Genomic DNA, 25,266 nt, shown 5'->3' on the forward strand with positions numbered 1-25,266 from the left:
TCCTAATAGTTAGTTTCCTCTCTAAAAATCTACACTATCCATTCACTTCAACAGCCTCTCCATTTCGCACTACAACAGACTTTCCATTTCACACTCTCCATTTTGCATATTTGGCAAGCCAAACCTGCTTGCCAAGTTTGAAGATTGTGGAAGGGTATTTGGCAAGCCGGATGGGATGGCCATCCAGATAGCAACTTTGTTGGAGTTGCTCTTAGGTTTGTCCTAAGTCCAACTTTGACCAAGTTTATAGAAAAGTACAACAACATCTACAATACCTAATTTGTTTCGTTGAATGCACCAAGGAATATATTTTGATAGTACATATGTTTGGTTGTATTTTTCTATAAATTTGGTCAAAGTTTAATAGATTTGACTTAGGACAAACCTAATGTGACATGTAAAAAAACCCGAAAGGAGTATATAGGATCGTTCATGATTATGAATGATTATGAATAATTTAGTAATTATTATTTTGTAAAATGTGATATTTCAAATGGAATGGACTTTTAGACTTTAAGCTAGTGCCAAAAAAATATTATAGTGATGTCATTTTGTGTTTTTTTTTATCATGATATCTTTATACTAGTTATGTATACTGCCTATACCACATGTAAAGTTTTCAGTGGTATATAATTAATCTTGATCGTCGGATGTTTTTATACTGATCCTTTTTAAATACTAGTATAGTTACCGTAAAAGATTAAACACATGTTGATGTAGCAAACTTAACCAATCATACCACATGTTGATGTATGTATGTATGCATATGTACCAGTATAGTTATATATATGTATGTATATGTACCAGTATAGTTACATAAGCAGTAGGAACAAGTCACTGAAATAAAACATCGTCTGGCCGGCAGTATTGATTGATATTCGGGATGGATGGGGCTTGTCTCCGTTCCAATGCTAGCTGCTCACATTGGGTATCTGCAATACCAAATCGAGTCTCGGCCGAGCAAAACTGGACTAAGAATTCCATATGACAAGGTACTAGTGAACCTTGTTCGATCAGCCTGACGAAAAAAGGAATCATATTTCTCAGCTACGACGATCGGCAACACCTAGCAATGCAATATTCAGAGTCTGAATATAATGTACCTGGGATGTGGACCCATTTGAGCTGGAAGTGCACCACGCCGGTGTCAACGTTCCTGAGCTTGAGGAGGATGTCCTGCACTACCTGGCCGTCCTGCCAGATGATGTGGCTCTCGTCGGCGAGGCAGCAGTGCTTGTCGGGACGCACGGTGCGCACCACGGTGCCGCTGCGGATGTCCTCCAGGTCCATCTTGATGATCTGCATCAGCGCCTCGATGTCGAACTCCGCGTCGCCCATCCGGTCGTCTTTGCTGAACGTGTCCTTGTCGAACACCTCCTGTGTTTGTGTTTGGGTTTCAGGAATCAATGTAAACGGCACAGTCAATTGTAATTCTTCTTCATTTCAATTACTGAACAAGGAGATCGATCTTCAGACACTAACGAGCTTGATGGGAGCTGATGCGTCCATGACAGCCAGGGTCAGATCCTCGTTCCACACTGGGTTAACCGTCTTCTTCATCACACTCGTCTTCAGCTTCTGATGAAGAGGTGATCAAAAGATGTCAAGCCAAACAAATCAGGGCAATAGTAAATGTTCAAGAAAATCGACCGAATCGGCCGGGTAACACTTTGAAATTTCATCAACTATACATGAATGAAATTAATAAGTTATATTGAGCAACCAACCTGGCCGTCCAAGTTGAGCACAACATAGGGGTCACTACCCTTTGCATCACGGTTGGCAAGGTTTACCCCTCGCAGCACGCGCACGGACAGGAAGCCTGGCAGCGTAGACATCTCTAGCAGCTAGCTTCTTCTTCTTCACCACCGGCCTGGAGAACTGAAAATGGAGATGTCCTTCAGATTCAGCTACCATCCATGCATGGCTTCCGGTTTTTGTTGACGGGCTCAACAGCTGGACGAGTCCTGGCCTCAAGCTTTCAAGACTTGACCGTGTCTTCTGGGACATGTTTCTTCAAAGTTTCACTCTTTTTGCCCTTGTTTGGTGGTGGCCATCTATTTTTTGGAAGCAGAAGCTCCTATCTGGCATCATGGGCACAGCGAATGTACTGCAGAACACCATGCCTGTATAAATGTGTTTAGACTGTTGATTTCAAAAATTTGAGAACATCAGTCATGCAGCATTTTATTTAGGATCAAAAGGAGTGTGCAGCAAAAATCAAACCCAGAACAAGCTAGTACAATGTGCAGGCCAAATTCATGCTCCCGCAGCTTTGAAGCCTAAACGGGCCCATGGTGTAGCGCCCTTGAAGCCCAGCAGCCTCCCGAGGCCTTTGCCAAACCACCCGCAGCCCAACTACGAAACTTCATCGCGGGCGGGCCGCAGAATACAACCGCAGACCCAGCAAGGCCCAAGGACATATCGTGTGCGCAATGCGTGTCGCAATGTTGGAGGCCATCACTGTGGAGAGATATATTGTCAATATATAGATTACGGTAATAGTGAGGATATTTGAAATTTAGGGCCGTTTGGATACACCCGGCTAACTTTAGCACCCTTTCGCATCGAATGTTTGATACTAATTAGGAGTATTAAATATAGTCTAATTACAAACCTAATTGCACAGATGGAGTCTAATTCGCGAGACGAATCTATTAAGCCTAATTAGTCCATGATTTGACAATGTGATGCTACAGTAACCATTGCTAATGATGGATTAATTAGCTTTAATAGATTTGTCTCGCGAATTAGACTGCATCTGTGCAATTAGTTTTGTAATTAGCGCCCTCTTAATTAGCATCCGAACATCCGATGTGACCCTACTAAAGTTTAGCACCTCGTATCCAAACACCCCCTTATCTTCTCTTTCCTTATAATGATCCCAGCACATGTTTGACTCGGACGAGTGTGCCAAGAATTGTGTACACACGTGGGAAAACATACGGCCTTCTTGCCATCCCATTACACTAATTGCTAATAACGATGCAACAATTTTTTTAAAAATTTGATACTTAGTGGCAATTTGTCATCTAAACAACTTTGAATAAGTAATAAATCAACTAGATGTGTATGTGCAATCAAAATCTACAAGGTTTTTTTATAGAGTCTGCCTTCAATCAGGTTCATATGTATGAAAAATTCGCAATTTCTCTAACACACCATAATTCAATTACAAACATGGAAGACTATCCGTATCGGTTCCAAATAAGTATAGGCACATGCTCCATCTTCCGCAACAATAAATGTTCCTTTAGAGTTCAAATTTTGTCCTACAAAAGAGTACACTTTTAGCTTTTAGGGAGACACATCTAATTAAAGCTAGGCCCACACTAATTAACAAAAACATGAAGCCAATCAAATGACTAAATGATACTGTTTTTAATTCCAATGCATGCACATTTTTTCAGACAGCGCGGCTTTGAATCATAAATATTACGAGGAAGGTCATGTCTCATGGCTAGTTATGTTTCTGAAACTTGCTAGAAGTGTACTTAGGAAAATTAGTAGCAAATAATTTGTGGTAAGCTCACCGAAAAGAGTCTTCCTTGAGTTTTAACTTTTACCCCCCCCCCCCCCCCACCCCCCACCCCACCCCCATCATAAAAACTAGCTAACTTTGTTTCGTATACCATTTTATTTGATCGATGCAAGTTCAAAGATTGATCAACTACTTAAAACATTTTGAGTAAAGCTGTTGAGTTAATTTTCAGGAAATCGGGCCTAAATAAAATAGCTCAGTTTTCATTACTTTCTCTTTGGCTGCAACTAGGGTTTAAGAGAATGGAAGCTGCCATCTCGATTCTAGATGAAAGAAGTACCATTTTTATTTTAAAAGAAAGAGTTATGTATGCTCAATTGCTCAACTAAATACAATAAAGCCAAATTGAACTTTTTGGTTGTCACTGCCGGGATCTGAGACCCTAGCATCGAGAGTCAATCATGCTAGTGCTGTGTTTCGGCTTTGCAGAATGCAGAGACACTGCACTTGCACATGCAACCAAAAAGGGCAACACATCGATGGCACTGCCAGCATCACATCATATGCACAGCAAGGTGAATTATTGCCGCTCATGCTCCCCGGCATCCGACATTGTAAACCTTTGGGAGAAAATGCGGTTTCCATCTATCATATGAATCAGCAGCGCAATTAAGGACGGCTTTATTCATTGTCCCATTAATTTTACTTACTTACTTACTGGCAGAGGTAGCAGCAGTAGTAATAATCCTAATAATAATTAAAACTATTTACATAAACCATGTTTGATCTGCACCCTTTAGTTTCAACAAAAGCACTAGATTCATGGGGTAACTTGGCCGATAATACAGGCATATAGGGGCATGCATCAGTTGGTACGTACATGCTGGACAAGAGATTATACAGTGGTTACCCTTCTTCTTGCAAACATAACAATAGTTTAGCTTAATCGCTGCCATGAACTTATGCTAGGATTCAACCAACGGTGAGCAACCACTTTTGCAGGTGAGGATGCTCGCAATCGATGGATAGGCACGGCAATTAATCATGGTGTGGTGGTGGTGGTTGTGGTGGTCGAGGTCGACGTGTTGTCGCCTGCTCAAGCATTGAGGTGGCTGATCATCCATGGCGGCAGGCCACCGATGCGAAGTTGCGGCTGTGCCTGCCCTGGCTGCTGCTGCTGCTGCTGTGCCGCTGCAGCGGCCTCTTCGCCTCTCTCCCCTATCGTCACCGGTGGGAACCTAAACAGTGGCATGAGATATACATCGTCGATCAATTTTTAGTAACAACTGGAAGTGAGCATATCTACAACCAGGGGCTTGCGTACCGGATGTTTTGTGGAGGCGGCAGCGCCTGTGGATCCTGCCTCATCAGGAAGGAGGAAGATGATGAGCTTGTCTGGGCCTGGGCCTGCTGGGTCTGCTGGGCCTGCTGGGTCTGCTGGTCCCACTGCACCTGCTGCTGCTGCCTGCTGGCGGCCGCCTTCTGCCTCTCGGCAAGCTGCACAAAAGAGGAGCACATCAACACTTCTATTCTCAATGCAATGCCACAGTATTTGGCAGCTTACTTCCTTCTGTAGAGCCTTGTTCTCCTCCTGCAGTGATCTCTCCTGCACCAAACAGCAGTAAACATTCATCAGTCATATTTCTCTATCAGCAGTTTACAGTGATGGCTGTTCAAGATATGCAGGGCCTTTTAACCACAAGTAATCAGGTAATTGGCTACTCCAGTTCAGTGCAGTTTTATTGGCCTGCAGTGTCCTGTTGCAGGGAAGTTTTCAGCTTTGATTACCTTCTTCTGTAACTCAGAAATGGACTCGACCATAAGGTGGCTCTGCACATCCAAACAAGGGATTATGTTGTTAGTTGCCAAAAAACTAAGCATGCCAAATTTTAGAACAGCAAACAATGTGTAGCAGTACTACAAGCATTACAACACAGTAAACGAAAGAAGAGATTCCAGATGAAAAAATAAGCAAAACTGTTACTACCTTTCTTGATCTGATGTGCTTCAATGAGCTCTCCAGCTGCTGCTCTAGTTGTTGGAGTTCTTTGAGATTCAGAGACTCTAGATCCTCTCCCATCAGGTGCCTGCAATGCAAGACACATAGATCATTTGGCGTGCACCATATATACACTGCAATGCATACTACACAAGATGATAGGGTTTTCTTTGAGGAAAATAACACGACTATAACAGTTTCACATTATTCAAATTCCAAATCACCATCGAATAGTTATTACTTGTGGCATTTTTGTATGGTCTCAATTTTGGCCTTCAGCTTCCTGTATTCATGGCACCAATTTCCCTGAACACAAAAGGAAATTCTGTCAGAAACGTTTAGGACTAAGCAGATAATGGATGGCCCAGCAATGAGAAGCAAACATGTGTATGCCTAGTTCACTATTTTATTTTGAATTGAACATAAGTTTTGCTGCTGCAGACAGCTAGTTAACATCAGTTTTACACTACATTCACACACATTACCACTTGCACTCTTATCAGCAAAAATAGCAGTTAGTCATGAATTCATGATTATGTTTGCCGCAATGACAGCAGGCATGGTACATCTGCAAGGTTCGCACCACTGAAGCATGAGATATGAAAAGAGCAATGAGAACAGATCAAATTCAATGCAAAGCATGGTTATCAACAGAATAATATTCATCTAAAAATCAGCAGAATGATTTCCTATTACTTTTATACAAAAATCCCATTACGTTATTGCCTAAAAGCAATGATAATTTCAGTATTCAGACATTCAGTTAATGTGGATTATAAGTAAAGATGAGTACATGATGACTAATTCGAATGATTTATGATGAATATTAATGGAGGTGCACCGTATTGACATTGCATATGAGAGGGGAATTGAGAATCCTGATTACGATGTATCACAAGCATGTAATCTGATTAGAGTGAGACATCATAAAATTCATATTGTGCCATTGCGCCAGGCTCAGTCAAGACAGCCTGATGATGGTAAGGATACACTAAACTTTTATTGGTTAGGCATAAGCAAAGATCAGTCTGGTATGAAATGCAGTGCGTATAATTAGGTGGCTCTTCTACTATGTAATTTTACATTGGAAAAAAGTCCACACAATCATTTGATTTTCAAACATTTGTATGTAAGACTTATAAATACCTGTAAGAATCATTATCAACTACTACTGAAGACAATTGATACGTTTCATAATTCGAAAATTTAATAAGTACATTTGTTTTATAAATAGAAAAAATATAATAAGTATACCAGAACTGACTACTAAAACTACAATAGAAATATAATTACTTTTCAAGTAATTTAATATTTTCTACCTGCATATGCAGCAAGACCTATGAATCAGCATTGAGAATGGAAAAGGAAATCAGTGACGTGATGTATACATAAAGGGATTAAAAACCAGGGATTAATATATGAAGCAATATCAACTCAAGAAAGATGACAACATACTAAGGTTAGAATGTTCTGAGCATTGGTCCTCTTTGGATAGCATGGCAGACTAGTGACAAAATATTGAACTACAGTCCTAGTAGAGAACTTACAGTTAAATGTGGTACTTGCTTATATCTAACTTTTTAAAACAATTTATTGTTTCTTATTATCAGTGCTGTTGCATATATGTTAATAAATATCTCCACAGAAATGTTATTTTGGTGTTCTTCAGATAATCATTCCTATATATAGATATATAGATATACATACATACAAATCAATATAGTGGGGTATTTGGAGGTGTTAGCAGGAGACATTTTTCACCTAGATTTCTAGGCTTTCTAAGCAAATTAAGTCATGTGCATGTGCTGCATGCCTGCCATGCTTATGATGAAAAAAAAAGGCTAAGTGAGCATATTATAAAAAATATATATTGGCACTATATATTGTTTCTATGAACAACACTTTCATATAAAATAACAGCGAACATGAAAAATGTATCCCCATGCTAAAACATGTAGATTCTTTTTCTGGGGTTTTCTGTAAAATTATATAAAACATAGTGTGACATCCCAGCCCATGAGCCAGTGGGCCAAAAATCGGGCACTGCATGCTACTGTAGCAGCAAGGATTTTAGTCCCAAACCAAGTGGAAACCAGTTAGACCAGCTTAAATACCAGGCCGGAAAGCGTATTAACACGAAGTGAGGATAAAAGCGTAAGTAGGTTAATACGTAGGTGTGGTTCACTCAACATGTAGAGTGAATCTTAACCGTATTTCGGGTCGGGGCATTACAATTGGTATAAGCCAACTTTCGCTGTGTCACGGGCGCCATACATGCTCTGGCACTGGAAGTGGGTTAGCCGGGTCAGATGTGCCGATGTGTCACGAGCGTGTGCGGGTCAGATGTGCGGGCATGGTGCGCATGACGCGTGGGTCCTGTGTGGACAAGGTACGGCACATGCTCCGGCTCTGGAAGTGGGTTAGCCGGGTCAGATGCGCTGCTATGTCACAGGCGTGTGCGGGTCAAATGTGCGGGCATGGTGCGCATGACGTGTGGGTCCTGTGTGGACAAGGTATGGCACATGCTCCGGCACTGGAAGTGGGTTAGCCGTATTTCAGATCGGGGCATTACACATAGACCCTACACAGAACCACTGGTCACTGGACATAGCCTACTGTATTGAGAGATGTGTCCATTACCACTCTTATAAAGAGTTAAAACCATCACTGAAGGCATAGCACATTAACCTTAAAGTTTTATGGCTGTACATTAAAATTTACATCACTGGTATTTATCGAAATATTCAAGACTGTTGACTAAAAAATGTAGAAAATTTTTAGTTATGCACAGATACTCGTATGCATTTAAATTCAAATGCCATATAAAAGAGTCCCAAGTAAATCCTTATTTTTTGTGCTATGGAAATCAGATATTGTTATCGCTTTGTGGTAAGTTCACAGATACAGCAACGCGAGCTCAAAAGATAATACAACTACAGGCAGTCATCGAATAGCTTTGCGCAAAAGTTGTTAACAAAATAAACAAGAACAGGTAAAACGTTATGTGAATGAGTTGGCCAGATTCTGTCAAGGCATCAAATGGACAAAATGTAATAATGATATTTGTGGCATCATGCACATTTTCTCAAACTAGGATATGCATAAATATCTGGTGCGGTCTTTTAAGCATGAAAAACAAGTATACCAGAACATATCCTCTCATATATGTATATGGTATTTTGCACCATAAGATGAATTCAGGTAATCATACATATCCTCTCATATATGTAGGTGCACAAAAGATCCAACTGATTATATTTAACATAAAATATAAGGCCATCCTATCTAGTACCCTACATTCTTTTATTAGGTTAAACTGTTTCAGCAAAGCTTATTGTTTTGGTATTCAAAAAACATAAATTAAATTTCCAGATATATTGAAGTATGAGCTACCTTACTCATAAAAAGAGAATGCAGCATCGGTGCATGCGAAAAATAAGGTGCATCACAAGTTTCCCAACCTAACATCTTACCTCACTTTCAGATTCAGCTGAAATAAGAGCCTTTTCAGCATAGGAATAGCGCTCATAACGTTCAAGAATTTTGTCCATGCTGAAAAGAGGAAAAAAGAATACTATATCATGTCTCTGAAGTTCCTCGAAATAATTTAGCAATCAGTTCGTACATTAAACCACAGGAATATTGCAACAAATCAGTAAATGCTGGGCATATTCTGAAAGCAATCATGCAAGAATAAGCTGACATGCAAGGCTATTGTCACATATCTAGCATTGCAACAGGAGAATACTCAACATAATTAAAAAATTTGTGAAGCAACCATGCAGTCAAACATATAAGCTAATGTGGAAATTGCAAAGAAGAGTCGTGCCTGAAGTTAATTACCATTTAATTAAATTTTAGTTTAACTTCAGATCCGAAAGTACTGTTTGGGTTGACAAGATGTTAACTGTTTAGAAAGCACTACTGCAGATCTATGTTACTTTGGAACCACCATGCATCATCATAATAGACCTTCTTACATAGAAGCATATGTTAAGAACCTTAATAAGCTATCCAAATAATGCGTGTCCTATCTTTAAGCAGTCACGGATATTAGGTACCTACTACATAGGGATGTGGAACTAATGCGTGAAGAAGCACACAACGCATGTGATATTGGGGTTACAAAAAGAGTTCAGCCGTTACGGTAAGGCAAGTGATCCATTATAGCTCAGCTTGAGCTTAGTCAAGAATAACAAGTTTGATCTAAAGACGGTAAGGCGCATGGACAGGTTATGATCCTATATCTATTAGCAGTTATTGAACGATGCTACACATGACTTACAATGTCACAAGAAGTAGGTGTAGAAAAACAAACTCCTACATATACATGTGCATGAAACTAAGATGGTTTACTGAGTTCCCAACCAGCGTTGCTAGCTGTAGTTTCACTGATGATTGAGTTACACATCCGTGAAACTTATAAAAAGAAGAGGTTATATGCAAGGAATGATGTACACAAAGCACTATCGCATTTTCACCCATGATGAGAGCCATCAAAGAAATACGGAAGGCCAGAAAAATGTATAGAACTTCGATGCAAAGAGGACATAAAGAGAGGGGGAAAAGAAAAGTGAAGAAACAGAATTAAGTACCTCCCAGCTTTACCATATTTTTAGAATATAACACTACAAATCCGGGCATACATCCTGATAAATGCATATAGTGTTTGTAGTACAACTCACATACTGTTGTTAGTTGTAACATGCATGGGATTTACATGGATATCAGTGTGGGCAATATGATGTAGACTGCAAGATTTGCTGCTCTCATTACTTGCTTTGTACACCATGATTCAAGTATATATGCTAGTCAAAGGAGGACCAAAAATCACTGAATACAGCCAAAAAAAAAACTAAGCCATTATTCATGGAAGAACAATAGATGAAAGAAACAGACGATGTCTTGTGAAGCTGAAACAGCATGGAAGGATACGTTAACGTTCTCGAAAATTAAAACAACATGGGAGAAGGAAACGGATCGGAGAAGTCAAAGGATCAGCAGATAGAGAAGAGCCAGATCTATCCGTCTTCAGGGGTCATAAACTCATCATTGTTTCCCCTAGTCTGAGCTAGAGGATGAATTGAAGAGCGATTAAGCTAGCAGCTCGAAGTTCCAAGCAGCAAAGAGGCAGAATATATAAAGAAGAGCGAGGAGAATTACACACAAGATTACATGCATATGCTGTCGTTTCCTGACTGGTGGCCAACTCCTCGGAACATGTGATAATTTTATTTTGCTCAGGAATGGGGAGGCGCTGCATGTGATTAATAATTAATTCCGGTGGATGGGAAATCGAAGAGGCAAAGCGAGATTTTGGGAGAGGAATAAAATAGCACCCCAAGTACAAATCTGACGAACAAAGAGCACCTGGTGAGGAAGCAAGATCTGATTACACGGCATAATCTAATCTGATCTGCTATAATCAGCCACGCATGACATGATGTTAGCAAGCCTAATCAGCTGGATTAAAGAAAGAAAGGAATTAAACGGAGGACTGGAGGAGTCACCAATCCCCAGAAAAGGCAAGCATCTGCATAGCAGCCTGCAGGCAACAGCAAGAAAGCAAAAAGGGCATCTTGCACAAGCACAAGTGAAGGAACTGACGAGACGAGCAATTAATGGCGAGATTTCCCGAAATAAGGAGGCAGGCAGCTGCCTGCAGATAGATGCAGCATGAAATGATCGGCTGTAGCACCCCAGAAGGGAAGGGAAGGAAGCATCAGCAAACTGGAACTGCAGGCATGGACCATGGTGGCCAAAAACGGCAAAACCCAGCGGGAGCTTTCGGCCGGGAATCGGCGGGCGAGAGCCAAAAACGGCAACGGCGACAGATAAACGCACGAGCGCAACACAGCAGCAGTGGAATGAGTGAATTGGCGAATGAATGAATGAATGAATGGAGCATATATATATATATATACTGCATACACATACACACAGGAGGAATGGAATGGAATGGAGAATTGAGGTGAGGTGGGCGCATACCGGGAGTCGGTGGCGTACTCGTAGAGCTTCCCCTTGGGGGAGAAGACGATGACGGCGACCTCGGCATCGCAGAGGACGGAGATCTCGTGCGCCTTCTTGAGGAGGCCGTTGCGGCGCTTGGAGAAGGTCACCTGCCGGTTTATCTTGTTCTCTATCCGCTTCAGCTGCACCTTGCCGCGCCCCATCTCGTCTTTGCTTGCTGCCTTGGTCGATCGATCGATCGATCGACGGATCCCTCTCTTCCTCTTCTTCTTCTTATTCTTAACTTGTCCGTCGTCGTCCCCCTCCGATCCGGCCGCCTCCTGAAGCAGCAGCAGCAGCAGCTAGTGAAAGATGGACGGACGGCGGGTGGGTCGCCGCCGGTGAGGTGAGGCGAGGCAGGTAGGTGGCTAGCTAGCTGGCTAGCTTTAAAGGGAAGGGGAAGGGAGGAGAGGAAGAGGGATCGATCGGTGGTGAGGGAGGGGAGGAGGGGAGACGCCGCGAGGCGAGAGAGTGTGGTCTGGCTGGGTGCTGGCTGCTGTCGAGCTCCGATTGGTCAAGGCCAGCCCGGGCCCACTGCTCAGCCTCTCGCACCACCCTCCTCTCTCTCTCTCTCTCCCCCCGGGATATTAGCAGCAGCAGTCGTGAAGTACAGCACCTTAATGGGTATAAAATGATGGGTTAAACAGATGTATACATATACATTGGAAAAAAAAAGAGAGAGAGAGAGAATAAATTGGAGGGTATCATCGGGCTACGTGAGACAGAGCTGGGCTGTGCCCAAAAGTGGGGAATCCATGTGTCCGCACCTCCTCGTACGGTCGAACAAAAAAACACACGCCTTCTCTCTTCTCTTCTCTTCTCTTCTCTTCTCTTCTCTTCTCTTCTCTTCTCTGCTCTTCTCTTTGTATATAAAATAAAATGAATCATCAACCAATGCAATGCAATCACGTACGTGTATAATGTACATATATGATATACGTATACGTATACGTACATGACTTAATTGTTGCTCCGACTATACGTGCTGCTTGTTTTGTTTTTTAGAGTACGTATACGTACGTGTTGCTGCTGCATTGCATTTGGTGGCGTATGATCTGGTGGAGAGGGAGGGCATGCACGCTGGCGTGTGTTGCAGCGTTTATTAATTGGTTTACTGCAGGTGAGACGGCCTTTTTCTGTGGTGGTGCAGTCGCGGGTCGACAACACCGCATCCGGCATTGTTGCGTCTGCGTCCGTGCGTCGCGTCATCGCCACCTCCCCCGAGGCCATGGCCTCCTCTCCCTGCCTCTCCACGCTAATGAATTCAAACTCCTCCTTTTAACAATGTCAATGCCCAGCACATACTGTTGCGCTACCTCGTAAAAAAAAGAAGAATATTGTTGCACTAGATAATACTACAATAATTCACTCACGAAAAGAATAACTGCAACTATTACTGTTGGATTTTACGATGCATTCACATAATATGTATATCTAGGTGCATAACAATTTTGAAAAAGAAAATGAGCTGTAATTTGAAACGGAGATAGTACCAAGAAAAGGCTTGGTGACATATGATCCCTACAAAAGCTATTTCAGGATATATCTTTCACGCATTTTTTAGTATTTGTTAATAAATAAATTGAAATTATTTCATAGATCGTTTTAGAAGGGAATATAAACAATATTTTTTTTGCAAATTATAGACGCGAATGCTCTTATAAACGCACGCAAACCCTATGCTCCTACGAGCACATCTGAGAGATTGAGCTGGCAAACACGCATGCAAACCCTACACCATAAGTACTTCAAGAGAGACTGAGTATCTTTAGATTGATGAAGTCGTCACCGATGTCTCGTTGATGACAGGCACAATGTCTGCCATAAAAAAAATAGCACCATTAACCCTGAAATAAATACAGAAAAATACAAACATTCACACCGAGTCAAGAACTTGAACCTAGATGGACAGTTTCCACTGCAAGGAACCAGCTGAGATGCTGAGTTCGCAATACAAACACCATTTAAAAGCAAATCCATAGATTAAAGCATGTTCTCCATGTATGATGCCTAGCAAAAAAAAATTGTCACAAATCATGAATCGGTCTCATTATTCTCAATAAGCTAAAGCTCAAAACATGTAGGGCAGCCCTTATAGTAGCGATTTCAGGTTAAAAACCCACTAGTTGTTTGTTTGCCACAGTCACACTAGTTTGAGAAAAAGAAAAGTTGGTTGCAACAGTAGCTTCGCATTTAGAACTTGTGCATATATAGTTGAAATTCTGGCACTAATAAACTGTTAGAAAAATACTTGTGCAATAATGAAACATGTCTTGGCATGATCCACATCCACTGCAACAACCAACCAATGCAAGAAAGTGCTGATGCACGTACTCTTTGCCAAGCCACCAACCCGGTCATATCAAATGAAGCACAAGCAGTACTAGATTGCCCAAATTAAAGCTAAAGGGGGCAAATCCACCACTATAGCCATCATAATAATGGACATGATGTAGTAGAAAAGATCGCATGCCGGGATCGCTGATTAAAATATCAGCCGTTGGCACGAACAACTCAGTACATCACGTACTATATGCCCATGAGATCGACGAACACGTACATGATCATGGAGATGAGACGCAACAAGGGCAGCATGATCTGCTGGTTGAAAATAGGCAAAAGCTTTAGCATCCAATGCCTAATTCTGTGTTTTGTGTGGTGGTGATGTGGTGGGTTTTCTATTATGTTGTCGTGTTTCTGTTGTTTGTCGCCGGTGGTGCCTCATGTAACTCTGCGCTTTGAGGTTTCTGCTGAAGTTGCATCGCTGTAACGAAAAACGTCTTAGAAAAAAGCATCCAATGCCTAATTAATTTAGTGGTCCGAGCGACTGAAGCTGCGTAGATATCTGTTGGAATCAGATTAAGACCAGAAGACTGAAGGTCATCGACGAAGCATGTACTGATCGATTGTACTCCACGATCATCATAACGGGACATGCTGCATGCATGATTGACACGGGTCGGCGTGGGAGATGGAACTGCTGCGGGGGCAGAATGGGAAGACGGCAACACACAGTTGATGAGTCACATACAGAAATTTGCAGCATGGCCAAATCTAGCGAGCCATGGTGCTGTCTCCCTGAGCTTGGATAGTAGACTGGGCCTGCGCCCCGTGGGGCGTGTCTCCTTTTCCATAGCTTGCCTTTTGTGGTGTGCTGGGTGATGGCAGCGGCACCTCTGTTTTCCATCGTTGTTGATTGCTCTTTTTTCCACAATGTTAGAGTAAGTGTAGTAAGGTCAATCTTAATGGTACCATGAGAGTTTCATGAACATTAACCTCTATTCCACATCATCAAAATTGCTGACTTGCATTGGCAAGGTAATTATGAGGAGAGAGGAGTAGAGAGTTTTGTCCCCATGACATCCATCATACTCAGTCACCAAGTTCACAGTCTTGGTAACTGTACAATGAAGCTGTGCACTGAGACTGACCTAAAATGATGTAATTCAATTATAGAGTTGCCATATCAAATTAATGCTGAGATGGATAGAAAAGAATTGGGCTACAAACTTGCATCCAGCTGAGACACGGGCTCTAAGAAACTTATGAGGAAATAAGGTGGGTCATGTATGCATCCGTAGCAAACTATTATATGTTATAATAGTGGGCTGCTAGATTATGTTAACTGTAGATGATACGTCACTTGTGTAAAGTTAGAAGCTGCCTAAATTATTAGTTAGCATGCATGCCTTGATCCATCGATGTTATGATAGAGGGTCAATCACCTCATCAGCTGCCACTACCTAATTTAACCGCGTACAGATTAAGCCAACTAGCCAACTAGCCTCTCTCTGTTTTTTTTTAACCGCGCGCTGTCAAGTTGGGTGGTTCGATGGGGTGATATTGATGTTGAGAACGAAATGAAAGAAAGTGATTCAAGGAGGCTGTTCGTGAAGATGTCGACCACACCAGAGGGGTTTTCAGTTCATGATCTGTACAGACATAATGCTCGTTTTCTCCCGTTCTGAATTGTGTGACCGAGTTCTATCCGGACGTGCACTAAGCTTTTTTAGTGTACCTTTTACTTTCCACCACTCAAAAAAAAATTCCATCCAGTTTTCAATCCTACAAAATTAGATATAGGGTAATTCTATGAAAGGTAAGTTGTTTAATTAGTGCAATAATAAGTAAATGCCGAATATATATATATAGAGAGAGAGATAAACTCAGCATGATAATTTTTCATGACGTGCCAGAGAACACATGCTTCAATTTCTCCCCTCTTATTGGAAAAAACTTGTTATGGCAAATAAATTCACCAAAAAATTAATTTAAATTTGCAAAGCGGTTATTGTCGCAAATATGTCTTTCCGTTCACTTGTCTTAGAGCATTTTATTTAATTTAGGTAATATGTGCAGTAAAGCTTATCTTGCAAAATTGCTTAATTAGGACCGGCATGGATTTGGTTTCTCGAAGAAATTAATGTTTCTGGAGAAACTGTTTTCAACTCCTGAAAAACATGTTTCTTCTGGTTTCTAATTTCTAGTTTCCATTTCCATCGAGGAATCATTGTTATGTTTGTCTGTGTAATATCAGTTTTTTGTTTGGTAGGGATTCTCCTGTTTCCGAAGATAAAAGTTTAGAAAATCCTTACCAAACGGGTCCTAAATTCTTTTGCTTTCTTCAAGAAGGAAAAGGAAACTGATATGCATAACCTACATTGCTAGAAAGTGAAATGGACTGTTAAGCCAGGCTGAAAATGCAACGAATCTGATTGGCCCAAAATGCTGGGTCACATGAACTTTGTAGCAAACAAGTACTGGTTCCATCGTGCAGTTGGTTTATCTCTCTCTCTCTCTCTCTGGGGTCGTGATCGCGAGGCCACGGTAGTCAAGCAAAGCTACTGTAGACCTCTACACACCTACAAGTAGTCAAGTAGTACATACGTCTACACACCTAGCTAGGCAAGTGGACGGAGTGCGACGTGAGGGCGGGTAGTGGCGCCACTAGCTCGCTGTCCAACGGCAACGGGCAAGTAGGACGCCCAATTGCCTTGGTTTCTTGGATCGCGTCCTCAATCTCAAAACTGGGAACGACAAGGACACGACTTCGCTCCTCTTCTCTCCCACTCCGATTGGTTGATGCTTTTCATATGAGAAAGACGTCTCTTATTCTTGTTCAAGAGAACTACCTGTCTATGTATTAATAGAGAAGGTGGGATACAGAAAAAAAAACACAAACAACACGCTAAAATGAGGAAAGCGACTAATTAAAAGGCAATCTCCTCAAACAATCTTCTCTCTTACGGAATTCGTTGTTGTGGTCATGTTACGTAATCCGTCATTCGAGTTAATTTGTTTGGTCACAGTCAACACAAAGCAGCAAATCGAGTAAAAGATGCATGTGCCTAATTGACAAGACAATTCAGCTATGCCAATTTCATCTATACACGCCGTGCACTAGCTAGTACATACGTGCACTGATAGCCGCATTTCATACTAGAGTTGCTTTTCTTTTTTCTCCTTTGTTTCAAGGTTATGGTGCGTATGTCATTGTTCGTCTTGCGCAGAAAAAAATGATGTGGACGAGTGAAAAGAACTACTTCGTACATTGGGGGATTTTCTCCATATGGTGAACCATTCCACAAGAAACTAGCTAGTGCCAAACACCGGTTTTCCTCTGCCTATGCCTCTCCCTACTTGGCACATGGCTTTGGTCAAATTGTCGCCCAAATTTTATGAATACAGGATGTGATCTTGTAGTCAGAGTTGGAGTTATTGTAGTTGAGAGACAAAAAAAAGATAAACAATTCATTGTCGGCTGCACTTAGCAAGTACCTTGTGTGGCACACAAATTTCTAGCAGCCAAAAAGCCCTTTTTATTTTTGTATGGTTTATCCATTACAATTATTTGTTGTTGTAGACTTTATTGCTTTGTTTTTCTTGAGTTTATTCTTGTTTAGCTTCTTTTTATTCACTTATCTTTCCTTGTTCCAGGATTTCTCATAAACCATATGTACGACATACTCCTATGCTAGCTTTTGAGTAATAAAATTATTTAGACTGGTGCAGCATGCTCTAGTTTTGATAACAGAACAATGACATTATCGGCGTCGCAACCCCTTAATTAGGCTCGAGGTCAGGTGAGCGACCAATCCAAGCTCGATCTTGAGCCATGTGGCTTTAAGGCTCGTGGCATATACCTACCAACTTGCCAAGCACCGCATTCCCGAGTAGAAGCCCAGGCCTAACTCCTAAGCGTGCGCCCCATGTCAGCATCGGCGCACCAGCTCTAGAGCGAGGCACGCCAAGGGTAGGTCGCATGTCACTTCAACAGAAACGTCACGTGAGATGATAAAGGAAGGTTCGTGCGAGGTATGAGCTCATGGATTCGAATCTCACAGACTGCGCACGCACATATTACACGTGAAATTCGCGTGACTCGTGACTTGTGACTTGCGACAATACGCGTGTGCGGGAGCCTCCTGGCTGTTCATCAATTGTTTTCTTTATTTTTTAGGCGCAAAGCCGTTTAGTACCGGTCGGTGTTACCGACCAGTACTAAAAACCCTTTAGTATCGAGCATTTTGGCCGGTACTAAATGGCATGGCATTCAATACCGAACAAGCGATATTGGTCAGGCGCCTGACCGGTATTAAGTTTTCCAGTAGTATATATTGGAATCTCGTGTAACTATGTTCTGCACCATCATATCACAAACAACAGAAACCAGTGATTTTTCCTATATATGCGAGAAGTCAAGAAGATGAAAGTTAGGTACTATGTGCAGTGGTTTATATGTGTTTCCCGCTGCAAAAACATGCATTACGTGATATGTCTTGCAGTTGGGAGTGGGTCAAAGGTAGAGAGTGATATCGATCATGGACTATGGAATAGGAAGTCAAATAGTGGTGGACAATCATCTCTGGAAGAGAGTTAGGATTCCTTTTTCTCTCTCTTTTATCATGACAAATCTTCTGTTGCAGGGAACATGAATATCTTGGCTCCATTTTGCTGTTTGCACAGCTAAGATGTACACCAATGCATAGTTTGTGAAAGGGTTTCAGGGGAACGTGTGGGTTCCGCCAAATAGCTACGGTACTGCCTTATACTACTAAAAAATGGTTTCCATGGACGATTGAAACAGCATTTGCAGGGGCAGGCGCGCTACCCACTCCTAGTTTTCGCAGCTACAAATAGCTATTTGCAGTGGAGGGTAACTGGCCTGTCGTACATGCCTCTATGGACCCACCAAAAGGTTTGACCTAAATATGAGGCTGGACACCAAAATGCATCTGACATGGAGACCATAGCGTAGGACGGCGTAGTCTACATGGAAAGATAGGAACTAGTCGAGGATTAGGAAAGTACACGTTGTAGTAGGGTAGGTTTCTTCTAGTCGTATCCGACTAGTATTCTTATAACTAACCGACTTGCAACCCTGCCCCCGACTATATAAGGCGAGGCAGAGACCCCTCTCCAAAGCAATTTAATCCAACCAACACATAGGACGTAGGGTATTAAGCAATCTAGCAGCCCAAACTTGTCTAAACCGTGTGTCTGCATTTACCTTCGAGTTCCTGATCTCGACGAGCCCCACCAACCAAAACACTACCTCGGACACCCCCCTCGGTAGATTGTCAGGTCTAAACACCGACAGCTGGCGTGCTAGTTAGGGTTGTCACTGGCTCCAGACTTAACTAGAGAACTCATCGACGGTGGCAGCGGTGTCAACATCCTGTTTGCCAAGACACTGAAAAAGATGAGCCTCGACGTCACCGATATGCTCACCCCGATGAACTCTATGTTTTACGAGATCATCACGAGCAACGCGACTGTACCCCTCAGACAGGTGGTTTTGCCAATTACCTTTGGGACCAAAGAACACTACCGGACATAATATATCCAGTTCGAGGTGACAAACTTCAAAACATCGTTGTAGCGACCGACCCCTAACCTTTCCCAGCTAGGTTTGATCTCAGCCCTTAACCTCAGTCAGTTGTTCTGTTGACCGCACCTAAGTGCCCAGTCTTCCGCCAGTCCCGACCCCTGAGATCCGACCCCTACCGCTTCGTTCCTTTCCCGACCCTGGCAAGTTCAGCCCTTCGTCGGATCCTGCTGATCTTCCTCACCCGTCCGATCCGTTCCCCCGGTGGACCCGTGAGATCCTTTTTCCGGATCCCCCGCAACAGCCGCACTCGAGTTGCATGGCCGCCTCAGAGTTTTCCTGCCGCGTGGCTCGTCTTCTCCGACGCCATCGCCCAGTTTTGTCTCTGGTGAGAAACAGAGTTGGGTCCCGCGCCCTTTTCCCTAATGGCAGCGGAAGCCCTCTGCACCCCTTTCTGCAGACCCTCGTCTCCCGCGCCCATCATCGCGATACCAGATCCCGGCCCCGGAGACCGATGTCGTCCGTCTTTTCCGTCCCTTCCAGCAACAGTTGCGCCGCCCGGTCGTCGCTACACGACGATTCCCCCACCGCCAACCCCGACCGCGGCCGCGACAGTTCCTTTCCCCGCTCTGTCAGAAGCCGCCCGACAATCTGTTGTTCCGCGCTCTCCCCAGCGCCGCGTCCGCTTGTCTTCCCACCTGTGCGCCCTCGATCCTAGCGCCGTTTAACCGGTCGCTTCTATCACCTCTCCCGCACGACGACGCCCGCTCTCCGCCAAATCCCAACCACCGGTCTACCCGCGCCTACGCCGCCCTGACGGAGTAGCGCAATGATCGCTGGCGTCACCTCCGGAGTTCTGCAGCACCGCCCGGTTTGCTCAATCGCCGCCACGGCAGAGCACTCCATTGCTTCTCCCCGGCCTTCGCGCCGCTCCCCTTCTCTCTCTCTCCGCGACGTTTCCGTTCCTCTGCTCCAGCAGCTATAAAAGGAATGCCCCCGTCGCCGGAGTTTCCCCCGCCTTTGTTGCCCTTAGCCTCCTCTAGCTCCCTGCTCAAGCTTCTAGCGCCACCCACCTAGTTCTTGAAAAGTTCTTCTCCCAGTTCCTTCTCAGTTCCTCCAAGTCACCCCGCAGCTTGCTCCCTTGTGCTGCGTAGAGCTCTCTTGTGATCCACAAGAAGCGCCGCCGCCGGAGCATCGCCGGTCTTAGTCCCTGCTCGAAGCTTTAGTTCCCCGCCCAAGTCTGCCTCTTCCCGACCCCAAGCTTTCCTTTCAGGAAGAAGGTGAGTGCCGACCCTAAGTCTGCCTCGCCCGACCCCTCCTATCCGCCCGACCCCAGTTCCGTCTCGTCCGACCCTGTCTGTTCGCCGACCCTTGTCCGCCTCGCCCGAGGGCTTGGCTGTGATCTTTTTCTTCAACTCGAGGGTATATGTGTAAAACGTGGGAACCCTTCAGCGCCTACGTCTGAGGATCCCAATTATCACATCCTTTAGTTCAAGGATCAGACCACTAGTTCCCTTCCTACCCTTACTTGTTGATTATCATCAGCTCTCTCAAACAGCCTCAACCTCCTGCTCTTTGTCGCAAGTTTCTAGGCTCAAGAGAGCCAGTGTTGCTGTCAAATCAAACGTTTAAGCTAACCCTTGCATTGCATTCGTGTAGAGCTGCATCTCGCTGACGGCTTCTACGAGCTGCACCCGGCGCCCGAAGAAGAAGCTGTAGCCGAGATCCTGCCCGCGGAAGTCGAAGCCGCCCCCGAAGTCGAGCAGTTCCAGCCCTCCTTGTTTGCAGGCAAGCCCCGGTTGCATGAAAATCCTACGTGTTTTTGCCAAACTTGCACATACCTTCTGAATAGCATGTTGGTGCATTTACGTTTAGGAGTTATGTGAAACCCTAGATACATGACTTAGTAACCCTTGATATGAGCACTAGCTGTTGGACCGAGTAGCTGCATTGCTTAAATAGGAGACGGTAAAAGCCGAGTGATCTCCTGTCACTCGCGAGTTGTAGGAGTTGCATGTTTACTCTCTGCTACAACTATAAGGACGGTGGACGGGGCAGGGTTGGTTAACACTTTGGTGGTCGGATGGTTGCCCCGTCTGTCTATGAAAACTTGCTAAGGCCCGACAGTGGTGGTGTTCGTGATCAAGTGTTGAAAGTACTAGCCTCATACTTAGTATGGGATGAGGAAGCCTAGTACCTGATTGAACCTAGAAGTGAGCGGTCGCCCTATTGTTCTTGGAACGGAGTTTCCCCTGCTGGTTGTCGCACGTGGTGGCAAAGCGTGGTCACAGAACGGCAGAGACCGGGTCTGTGGAACCTTGCACCAAAGGAAATGGGCCCGACACGGGTTAGGGGATTGATGGGGAAGGCCGACACAGGAAGCGACCTCCGGGTGCGCGGATGTCGTGGGGCTAGGTTCACCATGCATGGTTAAAGAACTCGAATCGATTCGTCTGCCTCTCACAGTTTGAGATTTCTTGATCGCTACGTCACCCTGAGTAATTGAGGAATCTGATGATGGCGATGTTGTTGTTTTTATCTACACACTTGATTGGCTCGATGTTTGCTTAGAATAGGTTGCACAACCTAGACTGGTAAGTAAATCTAGGAACCGGAGCTAAAACTTGAAAATAGGTTACTTAGTGCTTTTAGCAAAACAAACCCCTCAGCCAAGAAGCCTTGCATGTCTAGTTGGAAGAGTAGTTGGCTCCTCCCCGGTTAAGTCTTGTTGAGCTTAGTAGCTCAGCCTTGTTGTGGCTCCTGTTTTTCAGGTGAAGTTGCAGTTCCCGACCCCTCCCTTGTTGGCGCTTGGCCGCCCCAGCTCCCGCCAGGCTGGACGGTCGAGTGGGACCCCTCCTCGGACGGCGAGGAGAGGACTCAGTGATGTTCTGGTTGGCCTCGCCCGGACATCCGACCCCGACGAAGTCTTCCGCTAGCTTTCTCTGTTGATCTTTGTTTGTAAACCCTAATGTTGGATTTTATGGTGGAACCAAAATGAGTAAAACTTGTTCAAAATCTGTGGACTCGTTGTATTCTCTGTAACCGCTCGCCTTGTGTGGGTTGCTGAACTCGATCCTGTTTAAGTGGTTAAATCGGATGAAGTCCGACGGCGCTTCGTGTTGGCTTGAAGTTAACCAGGGGTGTCGCCTGTTAGGCGGCTAAACTCTGATTAATCAAGCTAATCCGAGGTGGTTCCGCCACAATCGTACCACGCCATCCTTGGAAGACCAGCATTGGCCAAATTCATGGGCATCCTGCATTACGTGTACTTAGTACTCAAGATTCCAGGACCTAAGGGAGTACTCTCCCTGCGCGGAAACTTGAAGAGGTCATACGACTGCGACACAGAAGCCGTTGAGCTAGCAGCAACTACTCAAGTACCAAACTCGATGATGCAAATCTTTGTCGTATCCAAGAAGCTATCCCCATCAGAGCTCAAGATTCCAGAGGAATGTTGACCAATAGGAATGCTTGGTTTGGATGGTGCGGATCGATGACGTGGCGCATTGTGTTTCTTTTGCCAACTTATAACATATTTTTGGACTATTAAACAATTTTAAATAAAAAAGTTGTCAACTATAAATTTTTAAATCTTGTTGAGCTCTACAAGTTTGATATAAAGTTTATCTTAATCCGAGGCTGTATGAAAAAGTTATGATTTTTTTTGTGCGAAATCATTTCTAGAGGTGGGTCATGCCATCACCCGCGCCTAGAAATTATTTTCAGATGTGGGTGGCGCCATCATCCGCCCCTAAAATTATTTCTCAAATTTTGTATTTATTTAAAATGTATTTTTGAGCTATTAAATGATCTCAAATATAAAAATTGTCAACTACAAAGTTTTATGTCTTGTCGAGATGTACAATTTTGATATAAAGTTTGTATTCATCCGAGATGATATGAAAAAGTTTGTATTAAAAAAATACATCAATTAAACCCATTCACATGTACTCACACATATACCCATACATTCATATATACTTATACATTTTGAAGTATTATACAATCTCAAATTGAAAGCTTGTCAACTTCAATGTTTTTGGTGTCATCGCGCTCTACAAGTTTGATATAGAGCTTCCGTATAGCAGAAGTCATTTGGAAAAAATAAAAAGTTTTAGATTTTAAAACTAGAGAACTTATAATGATATTTTGAAGTATTAAACAATCTCAAATTGAAAACTTGTTAACTTCAAAATTTTGGGTCTGCTCGAGCTCTACAATTTTGATATAAAGTTTAGATTCATCCGAGATGACATGAAAAAGTTTGTATTGAAAAAATATATCCATTAAACCCATTCACATGTACTCACACATATACCCATACATTCACATATACTTATACATTTTGAAGTATTATACAATCTCAAATTGAAAGCTTGTCAATTTCGAAGTTTTTGGTGTCATCGAGCTCTACAAGTTTGATATAGTGCTTCCGTATAGCCGAAGTCATTTGAAAAAATTCAAAAGTTTTAGATTTTGAAACTAGAGAACTTATAATGATATTTTGAAGTATTAAACAATCTCGAATTGAAAACTTGTTAACTTCAAAATTTTAGATCTCCTCGAGCTCTACGTTTTTGATATAAAGTTTGTATTCATCCGAGATGACATGAAAAAGTTATATTAAAAAAATACATCCATTAAACCCATTCACATGTACTCATATATATACCCATACATTCACATATACTTATATATTTTGAAGTATTATACAATCTCAAATTGAAAGCTTGTCAACTTCAAAGTTTATGGTGTCATCGAGCTCTACAAGTTTGAATAGAGCTTCCGTATAGCCGAAATCATTTTAAAAAATTCAAAAGTTTTAGATTTTGAAACTTTAGAACTTATAATAATATTTTGAATTATTAAATAATCTCAAATTGAAAACTTGTTAACTTCAAAATTTTAGGTGTCCTCTAGCTCTACAAGTTTGATGTAGAGCTTATGTATAGCTAAAGTCATTTGAAATTAAAAAAATAGATTTCAAAAATAGAAAAAATTAGAATGATATTTTGGAGTAATAAACAATCTCAAATAAAAAAAAGGTTTAGACCTCGTCGAGCTATACAATTTTGATATAAAATTTATCTTCATCCGAGGTAATATAAAAAAGTTATGAATTTATTTCCACTGACCATTTCTATGGGGCCATGTCATTACCTGCCCCTGGAAATTATTTTCGGAAGCGGGTGATGGGGTGATCCGCCCCTGAAATTGTGTTTTCTAGGGCGGGTCACCCCATCGCCCACCCCTAAAAATAGGTGCCATTTGCAGGGGCTGGTCACCCCATGGCCCGCTCCTGCAAATGCTTTTCCAGAGGCGGGTCGGAAGTTACAGTAGCCTCGCTTCTTTTGTAGGTGCGGGTGGCAATTTCACCCACTTCTAGAAAAAAAAACAGGGCACCCCTACAAATCATTTTTTTAGTGGTGCTAGTACTACACATGTCCAAAGAGAGTATTTGGAATTCCATTATATTCCATAGCTGCTGTTTTAAAGTGGGGTTCTATATATGCCTTCTTCGACATATGCCTTTTTCTTTTACAAAAGCCAGCCAACTTATTGCACTGGAGAAGCCCGGGGAAAACAACTTCAGCTTCTCTGTTAGAGTCTACATATTTTGTCTCTTCTCATAAGAGATGCTAGCTCCAGAATGTTGTCGTTCAGAAGCATTAATTCATTTCAAGGCTTTCACTACGGACGTTCCTAGTTGATAAATAGAGTTCACCAAAAAAAAAACTTAATGGCTATCCCTAGTTTTGAGAACCTAGAACAAGAATATCGTAATTTTCCGATAGTCAAGTTGGACCTCAAGCTAGATCTTCCAAATCAGGAGAAGTTTTATATTTTGGGCAAAATGATAAAAGACAAACAAAGGACACATGCACATATACCTCATATATGTAAGAATACACAAGGAAATAATACAAATGAATAAAAATGAATGGAAAA

General features: G+C 42.7%; 2 protein-coding genes across 2 annotated transcripts; both read right to left on the reverse strand.

The window, feature by feature from the left end:
- Nucleotides 1–1,013: 1,013 nt before the first annotated feature.
- On the reverse strand, nt 1,014–1,838 carry LOC117842597 (protein C2-DOMAIN ABA-RELATED 5). Its single transcript, XM_034723079.2, has 4 exons — nt 1,728–1,838; nt 1,483–1,578; nt 1,104–1,377; nt 1,014–1,018 (listed from the first exon to the last, which is right to left on the reverse strand). Exons 1-4 carry the CDS (start codon nt 1,836–1,838, stop codon nt 1,014–1,016), a joined length of 486 nt encoding a protein of 161 aa, XP_034578970.1.
- A 2,296-nt stretch (nt 1,839–4,134) lies between these two features.
- On the reverse strand, nt 4,135–12,064 carry LOC117846532 (MADS-box transcription factor 15). Its single transcript, XM_034727736.2, has 8 exons — nt 11,469–12,064; nt 8,954–9,032; nt 5,722–5,786; nt 5,469–5,568; nt 5,270–5,311; nt 5,046–5,087; nt 4,806–4,978; nt 4,135–4,719 (listed from the first exon to the last, which is right to left on the reverse strand). The coding sequence occupies exons 1-8, from the start codon at nt 11,651–11,653 to the stop codon at nt 4,578–4,580; spliced, it is 828 nt and encodes a 275-aa protein (XP_034583627.1). The 5' UTR covers nt 11,654–12,064; the 3' UTR covers nt 4,135–4,577.
- Between the last annotated feature and the right edge of the window lie 13,202 nt (nt 12,065–25,266).

This window comes from Setaria viridis, chromosome 2 (assembly GCF_005286985.2).
Source record: "Setaria viridis chromosome 2, Setaria_viridis_v4.0, whole genome shotgun sequence".
Taxonomy (NCBI): Eukaryota; Viridiplantae; Streptophyta; class Magnoliopsida; order Poales; family Poaceae; genus Setaria; species Setaria viridis.

Excerpts from the sequence above, each read along its gene's own strand:
- LOC117842597 (XM_034723079.2), bottom strand. The coding sequence starts at position 1,838 with ATGTCTACGCTGCCAGGCTTCCTGTCCGTGCGCGTGCTGCGAGGGGTA. Across the intron at positions 1,579-1,727 it reads TGCTCAACTTGGACGGCCAG|AAGCTGAAGACGAGTGTGAT; the intron begins GTTGGTTGCTCA and ends CCTCTTCATCAG. Across the intron at positions 1,378-1,482 it reads CATCAGCTCCCATCAAGCTC|GAGGTGTTCGACAAGGACAC; the intron begins GTTAGTGTCTGA and ends ACACAAACACAG.
- LOC117846532 (XM_034727736.2), bottom strand. The coding sequence starts at position 11,653 with ATGGGGCGCGGCAAGGTGCAGCTGAAGCGGATAGAGAACAAGATAAAC. Across the intron at positions 5,787-8,953 it reads CAGCTGAATCTGAAAGTGAG|GGAAATTGGTGCCATGAATA; the intron begins GTAAGATGTTAG and ends TTTTGTGTTCAG. Across the intron at positions 4,720-4,805 it reads CCGCCTCCACAAAACATCCG|GTTCCCACCGGTGACGATAG; the intron begins GTACGCAAGCCC and ends GCCACTGTTTAG.